The 18,518-nt window shown below is 44.7% G+C and overlaps 2 protein-coding genes across 2 annotated transcripts; both read right to left on the bottom strand.

Moving 5' to 3' along the window:
- Positions 1-509: 509 nt before the first annotated feature.
- On the bottom strand, positions 510-6,268 carry cnot7 (CCR4-NOT transcription complex, subunit 7). The gene is made up of 6 exons (XM_079228440.1): positions 6,149-6,268; positions 5,878-6,071; positions 4,852-5,013; positions 3,687-3,831; positions 3,406-3,516; positions 510-1,881 (listed from the first exon to the last, which is right to left on the bottom strand). The coding sequence occupies exons 1-6, from the start codon at positions 6,263-6,265 to the stop codon at positions 1,750-1,752; spliced, it is 861 nt and encodes a 286-aa protein (XP_079084566.1). The 5' UTR covers positions 6,266-6,268; the 3' UTR covers positions 510-1,749.
- A 2,571-nt stretch (positions 6,269-8,839) lies between these two features.
- On the bottom strand, positions 8,840-17,609 carry mtmr7a (myotubularin related protein 7a; the record flags this gene model as incomplete). Its single annotated transcript, XM_079229047.1, has 14 exons — positions 8,840-9,163; positions 9,276-9,402; positions 10,344-10,478; positions 10,681-10,881; positions 10,984-11,033; positions 11,462-11,587; positions 12,747-12,856; positions 14,657-14,789; positions 15,041-15,175; positions 16,222-16,350; positions 16,443-16,600; positions 16,811-16,973; positions 17,163-17,285; positions 17,586-17,609. The coding sequence occupies 14 exons, from the start codon at positions 17,607-17,609 to the stop codon at positions 8,840-8,842; spliced, it is 1,938 nt and encodes a 645-aa protein (XP_079085173.1).
- Between the last annotated feature and the right edge of the window lie 909 nt (positions 17,610-18,518).

The raw sequence follows: 18,518 nt of genomic DNA, 5'->3' as shown, positions 1-18,518 counted from the left end.
CTTCTGATATAGCATGAGTGAGGATGTTGCTGTCTCACACAAACACCTGAAAGCTGCTGCTGCCAAATATCTAAAGCGCTGTCTGGTGGCCGGCGGTACACGACGTACAGACGCTTCTCCGGCTGTCTCTGGAGGCTGCGGATCTGCTCCCCATCAGACAGCAGACACGCTCGAGTGGTTTTCTAACTCGCAACACAAAGTGGTGGATCTGCTGCAGAGCAAAGAAGCAGAGAAAACGGCTCCAGCTGCTTCTGAACAGTATATTTTCAACCGTCACTGACAATTACTTGGTATAGAATGTATGCTTGTTTCAAGAAGAAGAAGAAAAAAGCTTCATTGTGACAGCCAGTGTCAATCTATATTTTTCTATTCCTCTGTCTGTTTGACTCGAGAGACAATATGGATGTGTGAGGCCATGTGCTGTACAGTTGTGCTGCCTTATATGAATAAAATGAGCTCATCTTCACCTCTTTGTCGCACCTTGGGAGTCATTAAAGGCCATTTTACGGTAGAAAAGTTTCAAGCCTTTATTTACAAAATAATCTAAAAACAATCCTCTCTTGTATTGCATATTCTTCTTGGACTCCGTTACAGTGTGAAAGATGTGCTGCAGAAAGAAAAAGTGCTTTGGTTGTCGGTCTTTGCAGCTCGGCGAGGTTCATAAATCTTGTTGCTACAATTCAACACGCACACCTATGGAAGTGCAGGGTACTGCTATTAACAACACAGCATTTATTCACACATTCTAGTACATGCTACGCAGCATGAATGAGCTGTCGGGCAATACAAAAAATATATATATAATAACCCCAAAGGCCAGGAGTGGAATGAACTCCACTGGAACAAAAAGATGCACGTTAAGTCAAAGTTTTGTCATCTTTTATCACAACACTAAAACCCATAACCTCAAATCCAATTCAAAGTGTTTACTCTCAACAGAGTAGTTCAGGGTAACCACTGCATGTCTTACTGCAAAGAGAGTTTTTATACTTTTTAATTGAGTTTTTTCAAGGTCTGGTGAAGTTGCCTGAAATCATTGCAAGACCATGTAGAGGGTTCTATATGTGCTTGTGTCAACGACGGTGTTTACATGCACAAATAATCCATACTCCTAATTAAAACAATGCGTATGCATCGAGTACATGTTGTGTATATTTATATATATATATATATATCCATGTATGTGACCATTCTTAGCATTATTATGAATACAAACAGTAAAAAAACAGTAACTAAAAGTAAGTTTTAGTATCCCGTCTACATACTGTATAAGCAGAAAACACCAGCGTAGTTAGTTTCAGGCTCATCACAGCGGGATTAGAGCGCCTTCAGGGCGGTACAAACATCATCTTTATATGAACGAATGAGGAAAAAGAAGAAATATTCATGTGCGCGCAAAACACACAGACTGAGAGCTCCCTCTCTCATTAGCAGACAGGAGATCTAATGACAGATGGCGAGCGTACCAGCATGTGGCGCCTCGGTGCCGGACGCAGCATCTGCTCAATGTCAGATAGCCAGCGCAATAAATTAGAGGTTAAAAGAGAAGAAAGCAGCAAATATTAAGGCCGAGCGTGCGGAGGTTCTTGTGCAATGTCCACAAAGGTAAACGGGAACGTAGAGAAGGCAACAAAGACAATGGAAACTTCTGTTCAGCTTTCCATATAAAATCAGGTCAGAGCTTTAAAGTGCAAAACATTTCTACAGAACATTTTAGGAGAACTAAAAAGGGAGGGATTGGGAGTGGTGTCATGACTGCTGCTTGTTGGCCTCCTCTTCGTACGCGTTGCCCGTGCCGTTCTGGACGTAGGTGGAGCCGGAGCCCAGCCCGTACAGGTGACCGCAGTACTTTGCATCGTCGATGTGATCCTCAAAGAACATCTGAGGGAGAGGTTAAAGAACACAGGCAGCTGAGAACACGCTCATTCAATACCAGATTCAAATGCATCATTGCTTTTACATTATTTTTCTTTCAAGTTCTTTTCTTCTGCAAGCATCATCATGTAAAATACCGCCGTTGGTGTGTTTCTTCTCAGCTAAATGTGATGTTTTTTTTTCTTCTTGTCTTTTCATCTTTTTCAGCCTTGCAAAGCATGTGTAATGTAATTATGTATTTAATTATGAGTAATGTAAAGATTTCAGTGCATAGTTTTTCTAGTAAGCTACAATGTTTTTGCAAAAGAGAAACAAGTGAGTGGTTCATTAGTCCAGTTCAATTGGATGCACTATTACATCAATTTATAATTTTTTCAATAAAAACAAACAAACAAACAAACAAACAAACAGTCAGCTGAATGTTTAGTTTCCACTTCTCAAAATGGGAGGATTTGCTGCAATCTTTAACATTGTAAACTAAGTGTATTTGGGGGGTTTGTACTGTTGGCAGAACAATTGACAAATCAATTAAAATGGTTTCACAAAGTGAATTGTTTGAAGATGGACGAGAGCTTGAGTCCCTCCTTTCAGACGTGGTATAAGTAACATTACCGGCGTCATCAGTATAGCATATTTCCATTCAGGCATAAGTGACTTAATGTTTCTCACGGCTTCATTCAGACTCGAGAGCAAACGTCTGGAAAGAGCGGCATGCTCATATTTGCCACCTGGTCACGCCAGTGCAAGAGAAAGAGAGACGAGTGTGAAATGTTACAGCGGGGAAGGAGAATGTTTTCCCATCTCTTTCTCTCTGCAACACTGATGGATTTTCTAAGTTATTTGGCTGTTGAAGCCTTACTGACCATCGTGAGGGAAGCTCGCCGCCTCTTATCCACTAAAACAGTCTCACATCAATATCATCCTTTAACGTCGACAGAGAGGTCAAGAGATGATTTTCCAACATCTGTGCACAAACACTGAATAACGACACAAAGTTGGGACTCATTCATTCTTATTTGCTCACATCCAGTGTGAACAACCTGTTGCTGGGATGTCACCTTCACATAACACTTACAGTACATGCACTTTATATTCTACTGTAGGTTCAATTGTAAATATTCATGCTCCCATTTATTAAACTCTGTTTATTGTTACATGTTATGCAGCTCCCGCCAGGACAAATTCCTTGCATGTGAAAACATACATGGCAATAAATGGTTCCGATTCAATATGGGGAGAGACTGTTGGTCAGATAGCTGTGTTTGTGTGAGCGCTTTTGTTGTCGTCTTTATTTTGCCACTGATTTATTTTTACACTGATCTGATACGTGAAGCATCCTCAAGAACTCTTTTGCAGCAAAGAGACGATACATTTGCTAAAGTGATCGCTCCCTCTCTGCATGTTATACCTGAATCCATTATCCCTCGCAATGTGAAGACGTGACCACGGTGCTTATTCAGACAAGAGACTCGCGTGTTAAATTGCCCTCAGATTACCGTGAAGGGGCGCAGGTCTGAAACGGGAGCCTACCTCTCTCATCTTGAAGAAAGCCATGCCTGTGAGTAGAGAGTCAGAGCCGGCCTGATGCTGCGGGCCGATCCTCTCCAGCTCCAGCTGCTCAGCTACTTCCTGCAGACCGCCCTGAACGCAAAAAAGAACCGCCGTCAGTAACTGGAGACGCACGCTTCTAGTCAAAGTAAAACCTGAGGGCCGCACTCGCAGAGGATCACAACAGACATCAAGGTGTGAGGCTTCAAATTAATAAAACAGGAGAAACTCCGTGCTACCTGCTGAAATATTTATTTAGGTACCTTCAGGTTTTTACAACTCTTCATGAGGTACTTGACATCATAAATGACTGGAAAGTACAAGCGAAGAATCTCAAAGAAGTCCACCTCCTCCTCAGGCAGGTTAGCGTTGGACAGAATCTTGATCAGGTATCCAAAGTCATAGCCGCTACAAAACACATATACACAAACACATGCACACCTTTTAACTAGGTTTCGCTCAAAAAAATATATTCAGAAAAAAACAGAACGTAGCAGGAGGCTTCAAGAGATTTTGTCACTTCCAATCTGCCATGACACAAAGATAATTAATAGACGTTGTTCTTACACACATGCCATTAACTAGACAGAGACACTGCTTGCTGATTTGGGACTAATAGTGATTAGTTCATTCACAAGAAACCATTGAAAATGAGGATGAATTAAAGAAATACGATGACAATAAACAGAATAACCACCAAAAAAAGGTAACATAAATGAAAAACAACGTGACATTAAAGCCTAAAGGTGTGTTCTAAATACCTGAAAGATGACAGTGGTGTTTCAAACCTAAGCTCTGTTTATTTTCCAAAGCCTGGTTATCTTTAGCCTCAGTTTGCCATGGAGACACAGTGGGAAACTGAGTATGAAATGAAGATGTTAAGCAGCAGACTGCAGGGGGGAAAATGGTTAAAAAAAAACAAACTGCTACTCACTAGAGACCATTATAAAAAATATAAGTGTTCATTGCACTTGAGCAGCAAATTTAATAGCATATTTCAACGGGATATTTACTTGTGTGTGTGCGTGTGTGTAGCAAAACAACTACAGTTCTGCGTAACATCTTACTTCTCACTAACACACAAAGACAAAAAACAAACCCAACATTTTTTTTTACAACAAATATCTTTAGCAAACATTTAAACACTTTGGTACATTTTGCACGCAGACATCCCAAACAGAGAAATACCATGCTAGCTGGTGAGCAACACAGTAAAATGACGCCAACGTGTTTCTGAGTAGTGCCTGCTGTCTGATAAGTGCTTGTTTATAGGAGATGTTGTACCTGGGTCAGGCAACTTGTGATTTCTGTAAATACTGTGGGGAAAATAAAATAGGATTCCTGTTGCTATGCAGCCATCTACAGCATGTAACTGACTGCACACCACACAAAAAAAAACACAGCGACTGATTGCACAAAGCTGAATACCTGTGAAAAGACAGCCACCTGACCCCGTCACAGAGCACCACCCCCGATGTCATCAGCAGCTCGGCAAAGTACAGCGTCTCGATGCCTTCGTCCTCGTGCTTCTTGAACTGGATCCCTGAAGTGGTCAGGAGCTCGATGGAGTCCTGCGCGTACATATCTTCTCTGGAGACAAGAAGACACGGTCACCACCTCCGCCCACAGGACAGTCGAGTGGGTACCAGACGTCAGGGAGATAGAAATAGTGATTCGTCTGAGGTGTTGTGCAGTTTGAAAGAGATCTACATTTTGCCCTCAAGCAACATCTGGATGTGCATTTTGACGAGGCCGTCTGAACAATAATCACGGCAGACGTTGTGCCATCGCACAACCTGAGACACAGCAGAGCGGACAGCAGCATCACCACAGAACACGCTTCTTCAACGGCTTCTTCCCTGCCAGTCAGACTGATGGCAAAACAAAACGGTTGAAATATGTGTAACAATAACCAAACATTACCTCACTTCACTCATGTGCAATATGTGATATATTTTGTCTGTGAAATCATGTGTCATATACCTTCTGATGAAGGTGCAATATTCTAACTGTGAAATATCCCCACAGAACTTTCTTCCACCTCTCAAAATGTGTAATATTTCCATATAACTCCCCTTTTCGCTCTTTTCACAATCCAGGAACAGCACTCAGGACTAGCCTATTTATTAGTTACTTAACACTTTTTAAAAACGTATCCAATACCTTTCTTGTACATACGACCACCTTTTCTACATATACCACCATATGTATAGTGTTTTCATATTTTTTCTCTTTCTTATTATAGTGTGTTTTTATTTCCCAAACGGTTGACTCAAGAAAGCCCTGCACAATAAATCCAATGTGTCTGGACTGTTGGTCTCGGGCACACGTGGCAAAATAAAAAACACCTTGGAATGTGCAAACGTGCAGAGATACTCTTCCCCAACGCTCCAGTGAACGCCACGGACGCACTTGAACGCCACACAAGAGGGGGAAGCACAAAAGTCATCTTACGTGAGGTTGAACTTAAAATTGAACTGCCAGGTCGATGTTCCCGGAGGGTATTCGCCCTGCTCGTTCATAAAAGTGAGGCCCAGCTGGATTATCTTGAGCAAGTCCACATTGCAGCGCAGGAGCTGGTACTGATAGTCGGCGTTGCTCCTGAACTCTCCGATCGGTCTGGCTACCACACCTGGAAACTCTGTGTCCTGCAGGAAGGACAAGACAGCGAGGCTCTTTAAGCGGGACAGACGCAAGGCGAGACCGTCTGCAGAGCATCACTCACCATGGCAATGTAGTTGTATTTTCGGATGACGTGTCGGATCCTCTTCAGCTCCTCCTCCAGGTTGTTGGCCCAAACCTCACATATCTTTTGGTTGTGATCCACAGTAGCAGCGGGCATAGTGCCACTGTGTGTGAGGAGATAGATGCAAGAAAGAGGGGAGAAGAAGACAAACAAACAAAAACAGACAGCTGGTTCACACACCTACCCCAACCTGCTGACCTGTGATAGACCACATGATGAGGTGGCAGGACACGACACCTCATTAGGCCAATAACTGGTTATAAAATAACCTGCAGGAGAAGACAACCTGCTCTGGGGATCAAATCACACATGTCAACATGAGCCAGCCTGCGCTGCTCTCATCCGGGATACTTCACATGCACGCGAACATGCATGCTCACAGTCAAGGTGTGTGCATGAGTGTGCAGGACGTGTACTGGGAACATTAGCTCGTCACAGGCAGGTTCCCAGCAGCACTTTGGGCTAGCTAGGTGACTTGTAGCGGCTAGCAGACTGAGCTAACGTGCGGGGTCAACACACCGCACATAGGAGAGCGTGCAATACATGACAGAGACGGACAACTAGAGCCCTGCACACACACACTCACTCCCTCTCACTCACACACTCACACACACACACACACACACACTCACTTTGATACATCAAAGCTCGCCGCAGCTCGTGCACTCACCGTGTCCCCGGACCAGTGTGTGTGTGTGTGAGAGTGTGTCGCTCTCTGAAAGCGGGTTTGTTTGTTCTACGTTATTGTGTTCGGGGCTTTTCCGCGAACTTTTAAATAGTTTATATTCAGTAATGTGTCGATGTCAACCCACGGGTGCCATCATAGTTGACTTGAGCCTACAACACGACGTCATCGCGTAGAAACGGAAACGTCACGTGCGCATGCATGCAGGCGTGGCGGCGTGGGCAGCGTCCTATTTGTTCACGGGGAAAATACTTCATTTAGTATATTTCTAATTGGTGGTTGGACGAATTATAACATGCAATAATTAAAATGATAATTTTTGTACTTGTTTAGACTAAAAAAAAATGACCCAGCCACCACCCTCAAGTATCCTTCTTCCTATTACACACATCATGGTCAACATGTTTTACTGGAACTACTGTCTATTGAAAAAGTAATCTTTATGAAAACTATTGTATGTCTTCTGTATATTATCCATCCTTTGGGTGAACTGAAATGGCCGGGGACACAATCACGATGATCGACAATAATGGATTTATTTATTTGAAATGACAATTGACACAAATTACATTTGGCTCTTATTCCACATTGAACACAACCACAGCAACATAAAGCTCTTTCTTTTACTAAGAATTCCTTACGACTGGACATATTTTGTCCCTCTCATACACATAAAAACAACATGCACTGAAACAAGTAGTCAAAAACATACGTCATAGTACAAAAACATGCTTTGCTTGATACCCTTGGCATTGTTCAATTGCAGTATTGGAGCCACCTATTGTGTTCTAATTTGAATGCTTCTTTACAGTTGAGTTGGCGCCAATAGTCAAAAAGTCAGTCGGTAACCTGCTGCCCAGAGCAGCAGTGTATTTGTGTATTTGTGTTCACGCGCTCTCGTCTGCTGGTTCAGTCATCAGTAGCGCAGAGGGTCGATTCCCTTTGGTAAGACTTTTGGTTTGATCACAGCAAATCTGGTGTTGAAATACTGTGGACAGAAATGTAAGGAGTTGCTTGTTCCATAACAATTGAAAGCGAAGACATTGCGTATCAAGTTGAAAAACCCAGGTGTGTGTGGACCCCAAGGTGTCAGTTAACTAACTACCCACTGGTCATTGCAGGGTAATGACTCCAACCCCCAGCAGAGGTCACTGTGGTTCAGTCACTACAAATCACCTTTGGGGTTGAGGCAGCGCTACATTGCCATGACAGCATTTAAATTAGGTATTTTGAAATTCACCAAAACCCGTTACAGAAAAAGGAAAAACACATTGCTACAGAGGCGAGTCATTCTGAGTCAAACAGCCTATTCTGTACATATCTGTCATAGCGTTGTTGACTCTGCTGTTGTCATGTTTCATCCCCCCTTATTATTATTATTATTATTATTATTATTCTCATATTTTTTTGCCGTCTTTAAGCACAAACAATGCAACTAAAGTGATGATTATGTCTCTTTGGAGCTCTGGTTGTTGTTTTGTGTTGCTTTGAAAACTTAAAACTTATGTTCATATGCTTACAAGGATTACATCTAAATGGCTCATTAACTTGATGTGATGACACCTTTACATTGAAGTGCATTGAATTGTTTCGTAACTCACTCTTGACTTTGTTAAAAAAAAAATCCAGAGACTTTGATCAAATCCTGAAGCGTCTCCCACATGAAACTGATTATTGTGTGTTGTTATATTATCTTCCTGTGCACGCTCTCATGGGTTAACCTTCAACAACAGACATGACAGTGAGCAATATCCAGCGTTGCTCCTCACTAGGGAAAAGAGGTGAAATGTGGTCGACTACAGTAAACAACGATCAACTCGTGGCAACAGGGAGAGTCCGCTACAGCACATGTAAACAAAAGTGCAAGTCACTTGAGTCACCCGAATAACACTTTAGCCAGCAGCTGGGTTACATGAAGAGGTCTGTTCAGTGGCACAGTGGACGGCTGCTCGCTGCTACACCTTCCATCGACTGCTACATTTGCCTCAGGCAGCCGAGTAGGCCGCCTCGTCAGAGTCGGGGTCCCCGGCGCTGTCCTCGCTGAGAGGCGAGCGGCAGCTCACATCCGCGATGCCGGACTCTTGGTCGCTACCGTTGGACAGGTTGGAGTCCTGGGTCAGGAGGCCCAGGCTGCCGTCTGGTGCCTTCAGCTGACAGGGGCTGCTGGGGACGAAGCCCCCAGTGTAGTCCTGAGGGGTGTTGGCCAGACCCAGGTCCCGACCAAGAGCCCACGCCGTGGGGCTCTTATCAAAGGAGACGGCTTCCTGGGTAACACTCCCCTCCTGCTCCAGCTCCAGCTGAGCAATTTTCTATTGAAAATGTAAGACATGAAGACAAGATAGTACACCTTCTATAACCAGGAAGAAAAAAAAATGTGCGGCAGATTGTGTTGAATACATTTGTTTTATAGCCCTGTCCTACCTGTTTGTGTGAAGCCAGCTGCTCCTCCAGCTGCTGCGTCTCCTCCTGGATGGCGCTCAGATAGTCTTCCACCGACTGCCGAGGATGCATCCCTCGGTCAAACCGGTTGTACAGCCCCCTCCAAGACCTGTGCGAAGCATTTACCGTTGATATGGATTCATTACTAAACCAGGGTTCATACACATTTTGACCAATGGATTTTCATGACTTTAAACCAAATTTCCATGACCAAACATTTTGTGAAATCTCGGTGTAAACATGAAAAAGTGAGTAAATGTAGTATTTAAACTAACAATGAGAATGCAAAGCATACAGTAAACCTTAAATGACAAATTAATGAGACAATAGTTTGATTAAAAGAATAAACACAGGGCTCTCAAGTGTCACGCATTGAGCGTGACTGTCACGCATTTCGGTCTTAAGTCACGCCCTCCCGCCACACATCGTATTTCTCACGCTGAAAAAAAACTCTCGGTCATTTAATGTGACGCAGCGCACAAACATGACCTGGTCGCGCTGCCCTCACCATGGAGGAATCAAGCACGTCTCCCCCGAATCCCCTAGATTTCTGCTGCGAGGTGCCACTCATCAGCCAATCAAAAAAAAGAAATGGGCTACACGAATAGCCAATAAGAAAAACGTATCTGTTGTATCTGGGTGAAATGTAATCCAGCAACCAATGAAAATAAAGCTAATAATAATATGGGGGGGGAATGGGGGCTGGTCTGTGGGCATACGGCATGGGCGGGGGCGCGGCCGGGGGGGAGGGGAGGAGGAGGATATGTTATGTTATATAATTATTTCAAACTCAGCGTAAATGAACGTCATGAACACATGAATATAACACATCTCCATGACTTTTCCCGAAACTTTGGGGATTTTCTTTTTTCCAAGGGCTTTTCCAGGCCTGGAAATAACCATTTTAAAATTCCATGACTTTTCCAGGTTTTCCATGACCGTATAAACCCTGCTAAACAGTCTAATAGCTCTGACTGTTTAACATACCAGGAAACACGTGTGTATACCAGGTATGGGATGGATGGGTTGCTACTGTCAGTCAGGACCTACTTGAAGCAGTAGGGGGCGGTAGAGGGCCGGAGCAGCCCCTGTGTCTGGCTGTGGTCTGGTCGGTACAGAGGGTTGATGTAGTCGGTCTGGTTCTTCCACAGATAACTCCACAAAGAGTGAGTCCTCTCACGCAATCTGCATGACAGGCAACAGATAAATGTCAAATCAAGATTGATGAAAGAAATTTATTGATTTAGAATAGCCTGTTTGTTTTTTTTAGCACAGAGTCGCCTCTATTTGCATAAACCCGGGCGATGCAATAAACTGCGAGCTGTCACTTCCCCGACAAGATGTCTGCGCTGTGAAAAGGAAAAGACACTGCAGGTCTAAATCTCACCCCAGCTCCACCCTCTCCCGCTGGTTGTTGCCAATGAAGTTGCCGTACTGGCAGGAGTAGATGTGGCTGTGAATGGTGATGAGGAACCTGGCGTTGAACTCAAAGGCACAGGGGAACTGCTCCATGAGCTGCCACACGCACTCCAGGAACTGGTCGATGACGGGGGACACCTCCTTCGGGTCTCCGACCAGGTGGTTGCATCTGGAGAAGAGGAGAGGACGGTTCGATCAAAACCAAGAAAAATATCTGAAAATCAAAGCTGCTAGAATAAAAAAAAAAAGTAGAATATCTTAAGAGTCCAACCTGTGAGAGAATTTGTGTCCAAACGAGACCCAGTCTTTCTCAATGAGAACCTAAGAGCAGAAAAAATGAATACAAATCACATTAATTTGCTGAGACAGCCAGTCGGAGGACCACAGATTCTGTACAATTTCCGCATGTCATGATTAAAAGGTTCAGACAAAGTGCACAGTTAATCTCTGCAGAATGACTGAGCCTCTTCACCCTCTGTGGGGGGGCATTTTCCTTTTGACTTGAGGGACAATTCCAAAAAAGCAGGCTTCTCTATTATAATTATTTTCCATAGTGGATTCCAAATCCTTCCGATCAAGGAAACGAGCCTCATTAGCCCACTGCGGACGACTATCAGCTAAAGGCATCGTGTAATTAGATATATAAATACGATAAGGGGAATGTGATGTTCACAATTCTACTTAAAATATGTAGCTCTACTCTGTGACTTAAAAAAAACACACAAAAAGGTAAACGGTTGCTTATCTACCATGAGTCCTCTGAGGGTCCGGTAGTGAGGGTCCAGCAGCACAGAGGCCACTGAACACACCTGGGCAGTGCGGTCCCACCCGTCTGAACAGTGAACCAGGACACTGACGCCCTCCTCTGCAACAGCCTGCACACACACACACACACACACACACACACACACACACACACACACACACACACACACACACACACAAATAAATAAATAAATACAAAGTCTGTGCAGTCCCACAAAAATACTCTGCTGTCATCAAAGTGTAAATATTATCATTGATCGGTGCCAGAATTGTAGCCAGGGAACTTCAGTTGCCAGAAATAGAGTCGTGACCACATTTCTAAAGCCAGCAACTTTTGGTGAACTTGGTTTTCTGCCAGCATTAAAATATACTAACAGAAACATTAAACTCGGGGAGGCCTAGTTCGAAAGACACCACTAGCACTGTTGCTTTCAGATGGAATTTTCCTCAACCTCCAGGCTAAAGTATCACAGGTACCCCGTGGAGCTTACAGCCGAGAGCTGGAGTACGAGTCCCCTGATGTGATGCAAGAGGACGAGGAATTTCTGCCACTGGTTTCATGCTTTTGCTACGGATCCGACGTCTGTGGCGCCAAAATGCACGCGTTGCATGATTTTAAATACATCTCTAAAATCACAAACAATAAAATAAACAACCCTGCATCGGAGATAGGCGGTTTACTTTAAGTTCCTCTTTTCATCCGTTTTCAGAAGCTGAAGAAGAAGCTGGCTGTGCTAATTTATCAATAATTATAAGCTCTCTGGTAAATGGCAGTTTTGAGAAGCTGACAAGTCATCAGATCACTTATGTTCCTTGATTTGCACCTTTCAGACACTCACTTCTTCCTGTTAGACTACATACAAATCCCGTCTCCGTCTGTTGAACTGATTGATCCGTAACCATACCAACTCCCTAAATTTAACCGCGTACATTTTTAAGTATTTCCCCGGTAAGAGCAAGAATTGTCTCAAGTGCAACGTCAGAGGGGAGTGATCTGATTGACTCCTTTTGGGATGCAGTTAAATTGTTTCGCATTATACTGATGGGTGTTTCTATCATTTCGTCCAGCCCATGTACAGTATATAGCTGTGAGGGTAGGCTGATGGATTTATTGAAGGACTGATGTATCAGACAGTAATAGTTTGGCCAGGTGTGCCTAATAACGGGCAACTGAGTGTCACACATACAGGATTCACTAACACACAAACACCTACGCTAACATTGCGTGGCGCGGTGAGGCAGACAGCAGGGATTAACCTCCAGACTGACCTTGGCGATGAAGATGCCTGCATCCAAAACAGCTTTGATGTGCTTCAGCCAGCCTGAGCTCTCCAGACCTTCCAGGAAGTCGGACATGGAGGGGGATCGCAGCTCACACACTGAAATCACAACACAGCTGTCTCACTGGCCGGAAACACGCAGCATACCTGATCACTGCACTTTATTAAACCCCACGCTCACTTTCGCATCACTGACAACATCCGCGACAAGCGATTTCTAGGGAATTTGTGCACAGCCTGAGAAAATATGGGTCACATTGTTTGTGTTTTTCAAAAACAGATTTCCTTCAGCTTGGCTGGAGGAATGGCAACAATTGAACATAATGGATTTTCACGTGTTTTTTGAACGGATATTCATGTTCCCCAGAGGATGAATCCGACAGATTTTGGTGATCCGTTGACTTTTCCTCCCGACCCATTAGCCAGTCAAAGTTTTCACTTGTGAAATATCTACAACATGGATTGGCACAACATTTTGTACATATATTCATAGTTCCCAGATGATGATCCTCAGGACATTGGAGATCCCAGACTTTTCTTTTTGTGCCAACATTTGTGGTTTTGAGTGAAATGCCTCATTAACTGCATAAAGAATCGTCGTGTTATTTAGCACAGACATTCACGTTCCCCTCATGATGAACTTCAAATAACTTCGGCGATTCCATTAACTCAACATGTAAAAATGTGTACACCAATTTGTGTACATTTGGAAACATCTACTGTGGTTGTACACCAAAATACCTGCAAACCACCATCCCTTGTGTCTAATGCTAATTAGCAGAAGAAGCACAGTTCAGCCTCACATAGCTGGAGACTCTTCCTCTTGATATTGTGTATTACAAAGTCATACTCAAATACAAATAAGGCAAAACAGACAATTCAATACGGATCCATTTCTGTACCATAAGGCTTCCTGCATTCTGTTTGTTTATCTTGTAAAACTGAAACCTAAAGTTTTCCCTTTTCTCCCCCATCTTCAGGGTTCAACATAAATATTTGCAAGTTGACCGAGGGGCCGAGCGACATGGACCCGTTTCTCCTCAGCTGACATTCGATTGGCTCAGGACGATTGTACCACATTACCTCGGTAATGCAGACACACTTTAACAGAGCCGTGTGCAAACATCTGCTCGCTCATCAAGCCGTGACAGAGGTGGCAACGGACTTTTTGCTGACACCGTGTGTGTTACTCTGAGGCCACTGATAGGAGAGCAAGCAGATGAATGGGTTCATTCAACCTTTTACAACACTGGCTTTCCACTTGGAGGAAATGTTTGAGGTAATACTGCCAGGTGGGGGTGGGGGGGGGGGGGGGGGGGTCTCTGAGATCTCACTCAAGTGTGTAATCGGGTAGAGAGGGAGTCAGGCAGGCTCTGAAGGGCAGTTGCTGTCTCCATTTTTTTTTTTTTAAAGACTTCCCCTGTGCTGCCAGGGGGCAAAGAGTTATCACAACTTAGAACAGCTATAACTTTTCAGACTTGAAATCACATCATTCTCACGCCCTGGGTCTCTCTTTGGGGGATAAGGTCCCGGATTGTCCGCTCCGGGAAACCAAAATAGCTCAGAAATAAAATCCAGATGGATTCAAAGTCTTCCGAGGAGCACCCCTGCACAATACCCAGAAACTCTCCTGCGGGCTCAATTGAGGCCTGATTGTTGCACAGCCCAGTCCGCATGAGTGCATATGAAAGCCACAGGGGGAGCAGGGGGTCCCGCTCTGCTTCAGTAATGGGAAGAAGCAGCGGGCTTTAAAGCCGACGATGCCCGAAAACAATACATCTGGTTATGCAAACACCGATGTGGTGGAACCTTTCCGACACTGCTGTGACTCCCAAACTGTTTCTGCAGCGAATTCATCTAAAAAAACAGTATGAGACCTCATCGCAGGGAAATAATTACCTTCCAGCATTTTCTGTTGGCTGTTTCTCATGACGTGGATGTTCTCGATGCCGATGAACTGGAATTTAATGTTGGAGTAGTTGTCCTCGTTTTCGTAGCCTTTTCCTGCAGCTCGGTTTGCGATTGCATTCAGCTGGAAAGACACGCAATTGATGCAAGACATGCAAAAATAATAATAAAAAGGATGGTTTTACCCACACGTCAGTTACACAATATTGCTCACGCTTCAACGAGCACATAGCCAGGATGTTGTCAAGGCTTTTGCTGTGCGCACGTCCAGCTGGCAAAACGCAGCGTGGAAAATAAAGCCCACCTGAACACACAGATTCGGACTGTAACACTTGTGTTTTCGTAGGGTGTTCCTCGGGCACAAAAGGGGCTCACCTTGGGCCTGGTGTCCACCACATACATGAAGTCGCTGCGGGGATTGGACCTCAAGATGGCCTCCAGCATCTGTTCATCCTCCAGGCAGCGAGCGCTGAAACCCGACAGCGGCTGGCTGCTGCGGCAGATGGCGGCCTGGGAGGAGGCGAGAGGCGCTCAGGCTTCATACGGGGAAGTTTGCTCGTCTGACAGTTTCATTTTAAGGAAGTGAATATTCTCGGTCACATTTAGAACAAAGCCAATCCAATATGTGAGAATGTGGGTGATTACAAATTCACAGTACTTTCTCTTTCCTCTCATGTTCAATATCAACTTCTCATATCTCCTTTTTTTAGTATCCACAAGGGAGATGACCAGAGATCGTTGAGCGGAGCCCCGTTGTAGGAACTGAGCTCCACACACTGGACCCTCAACCCTGGGAAGATGACCTCACACACATAAAGCACTCCCAACTGTCCAGTCAAGGATTAATAGAAGGGATAATGAATGTTGAGGCTTATTTCCCGATTCAGATGGAGAAAATAGTAATGACTCACGCTTTGATTTAAAGAGAGTGGGGACGTCTCCTCATGGGATGTTTGTTTTTTTTTTACTTGACAAAGTGCCTGTTTCAATGTCACGTCAACAGATCTCCTCAGTGTCGTACTTTTGGGTTCCTTATTTTTATTGATATATTTAAATTTAAAATCAGTAAAAACTGAAATGGCAAACAGAATGGACATCTGCTTTTTGCTCTACGTCTTCATGAACTTGGCTGTGCTGTAGCAGACGGACATGATTAGAAGAAACCCCTTAACCCGCTTGATCGGCCAGACAATCAGACCATATTACACCAAACCAAATAAAGAATCTGGGGCTACTTTGGAGCCATCAGAGCATCATCAACATTATGTATTACATATTACATTATATTGTTTTATACATTCAGCAGCAGTGACGTAATGTTTACTTTGAGGGTTTGCGACATTCAAAACGTTCCAGCTTGCATTCTTTTGTGAAACAACAATATTCATATCGAGACACAGTACCAAAAAAACGCTCTGACAGGCGAACATCTAACAAGCTTCACACCCTCCTATGCAGGGTCTCAGTCAGAGATGTCGGTTCCTTTGTATTAAGATGAGCCGTCACATGTCGCATGTGGAGGAAGAAAAAAAAAAGTGCACATGTCTGCAACTTACATGATTTTCTTTGGAGTAGTACGATAGAGTGGGAAATCTGCCTCTGCTCCTGAACTTGGAGCTCCCCACTATGACCGGAGGTGTGGCGGACTGAGGCACGAACAGGTCAGCGGGGTACGTGTCGCTCACCTTTGGAAAAAAGCAACAGGAGGGTTAAGCTCCTGCCATGCCCATATTAGGGAAAAAACGGTCCGACTGGTCGTAGATGTCGGCTCACTGACCTTGTAGTGTTGGTTGACAGGGGAGAGTTTCCACAGGGAGTTCGGGAGTCCCATTCTGCTATAATCAGCCTTGGGGTCCAAAAAGTCCCATTCCTGCCGCCTCTCCGCCTCATCGACGTTGGGTTTATAGGAGAAGCAATACAGCTCCTCGCATCGCTCTGCAAGGCACAACAGTGGCTGACAGCTCAAGTTTGACACAACACCTGTGCAGGAGCTTGATAGACCTAAGTGCTGCGAAAGCAGAGGACATAACCGATACCCAACTTTGAGGGCTGCCACTGATACAAATAATTGAGAGTAAACATGTATTTAATGGGAAAAAAAGGTCAGATATCATTCATTGTAGCGTCACCAACATGATCCTTCACCTGGCTGGGAGAGCCGCTGTAGGGACAGGTGAACATCCTGGCACTCCCGCTCCCGGGGCACGACGAAGTGAAGGACCTGGAAGTTCTTGCAGCGGACGAGCAGGGAGCATCCCGAGGCCGCGGCGGCTTGCTTCTCCACGCTGCTCACCAGACTGTGAAGCACCTGGTAGGATGAGAACACAGACCTTTTAATGTTGCAACCGCAGCACTGGATGCATGCAGTGACTACATACAAATATGTCAATCCACAATGCATGTATATGGGATCTCACCCATCCTCAGCATGTATGGTGCACGTCCTAACTGACTGACTGTCTGTCTGGTCCTTTCATCTCGCTGAGCTGACGCTTACCCATGTTTCATTGCGCACTCCAGCCTCGTTCTCCACAAAGATGGTGTGCGTGGCTGTCAGGTAGAGGGTGCCCACCCTACTTCTTCTGGGGGAGACTCGGTCAAGCAGCCTGACGTTCTCCACCTGCAGCAGGAAGAAGAAGAGGAAGAGGAAGATCGACCTTCAAGCAGCCTCATCCTCAAACACTCATGCGTTAACTGCAGTGATAAGCAAACACAGCTGATAGCGGCGGAGGACCATGACTGCGGACGTGGCCGTCACGCCACACATAATGAACGCCTGTATGTTTCACATAATGCATTGTCTGCATTAAAGCTCTGCAGTCGCCGTGAGCGCGCATGACTGTTTTGTGTTGAGGTGACATTTTGGGGATGTACAGTGCGGAAACTGGAGCTAATCGCTGCAATCAGATCCTCGGTTTACCTTCGGTAGTCGGATGTGCTCCATCTGCAAGACCCGAGCGACGAGCCGCCGCTTCCTGCGATCCCTGAACGCGTCCCGACACGGCTAGCAGCAGCAGCAGCAGCACAGCATGTGTGCAGAAGTATTAGTATATAGCTTAAAGGCTCACGGCTGTACGCTCAGCAGCGCGCAGGTAACCGCTGCCATAACATTGCGGCTGCCTAAAGGTCCACATATGAGCTGCGCCGCTGGGTCCTAACGCCCGCCAAGTACCGGGCCGTGGCGGCCTGAGTGAGACGTCAAAGGGCGTTTCAGGCCAGTGACCAGAGTCAACGTCACGTTACTGACGTGCTGACGTCATTCACGACGTTTACTGACCTCAAGTCATTTCAGACACGCGTCACACTGCACACCTTGCACACTGCAGTTAATAATCATAATAATAACATATCAAACTTGTTTAATGAAGTAGCTTAGTGGTTTATTGATGATAAGATAGCTTTAAATTGAGATAAACTAATGAGGGTCACATTAGCATTGTTCAGAAAAACATATTCAGCAAACAGGACAATTGACAAATTTGAAGATGAATCAAATTAGCAAATTTGTATATTAAGAATTTATGTTGAGCTGTCTCTCAAAACTAAACTTAAAACCAAGCGGCTATGCATCATCTCTAAAAAAACATGGCTGACCAATAAATACAACTTAAAGCTGCTCATGCCCTGTTCTTTTTAGTACAGTGAGGACTTTGTTTCTCTAATTGAGGGCAAAAAAAGGTTGCTGTTTTCTTTAAAAGCATTCCGTTCTGCAGTAACTTGGTATCCGAATGGTTAGAGTGCATTGCAACACTCGCCGGTCAGATTCCAGCTGGGGATCTTTATTGCATGTCCTCCCTCTTCTTCCCCCTCCGCCTCTTTGCTGTCACTGTACAATAAATGCAAAAATGACAAA

Source organism: Taurulus bubalis, assembly GCF_910589615.1.
Source record: "Taurulus bubalis genome assembly, chromosome: 13".
In the NCBI taxonomy this organism is placed as follows: Eukaryota; Metazoa; Chordata; class Actinopteri; order Perciformes; family Cottidae; genus Taurulus; species Taurulus bubalis.
This window is presented reverse-complemented; position numbering and strand designations above follow the sequence as displayed.

Coding starts and splice junctions, on each gene's coding strand:
- cnot7 (XM_079228440.1), bottom strand. CDS start 6,265: ATGCCCGCTGCTACTGTGGATCACAACCAAAAGATATGTGAGGTTTGG. Junction 5,014..5,877: donor AATTTTAAGTTCAACCTCAC/GTAAGATGACTT, acceptor TCTTGTCTCCAG/AGAAGATATGTACGCGCAGG. Junction 1,882..3,405: donor CTTTCTTCAAGATGAGAGAG/GTAGGCTCCCGT, acceptor CCTCTCCCTCAG/ATGTTCTTTGAGGATCACAT.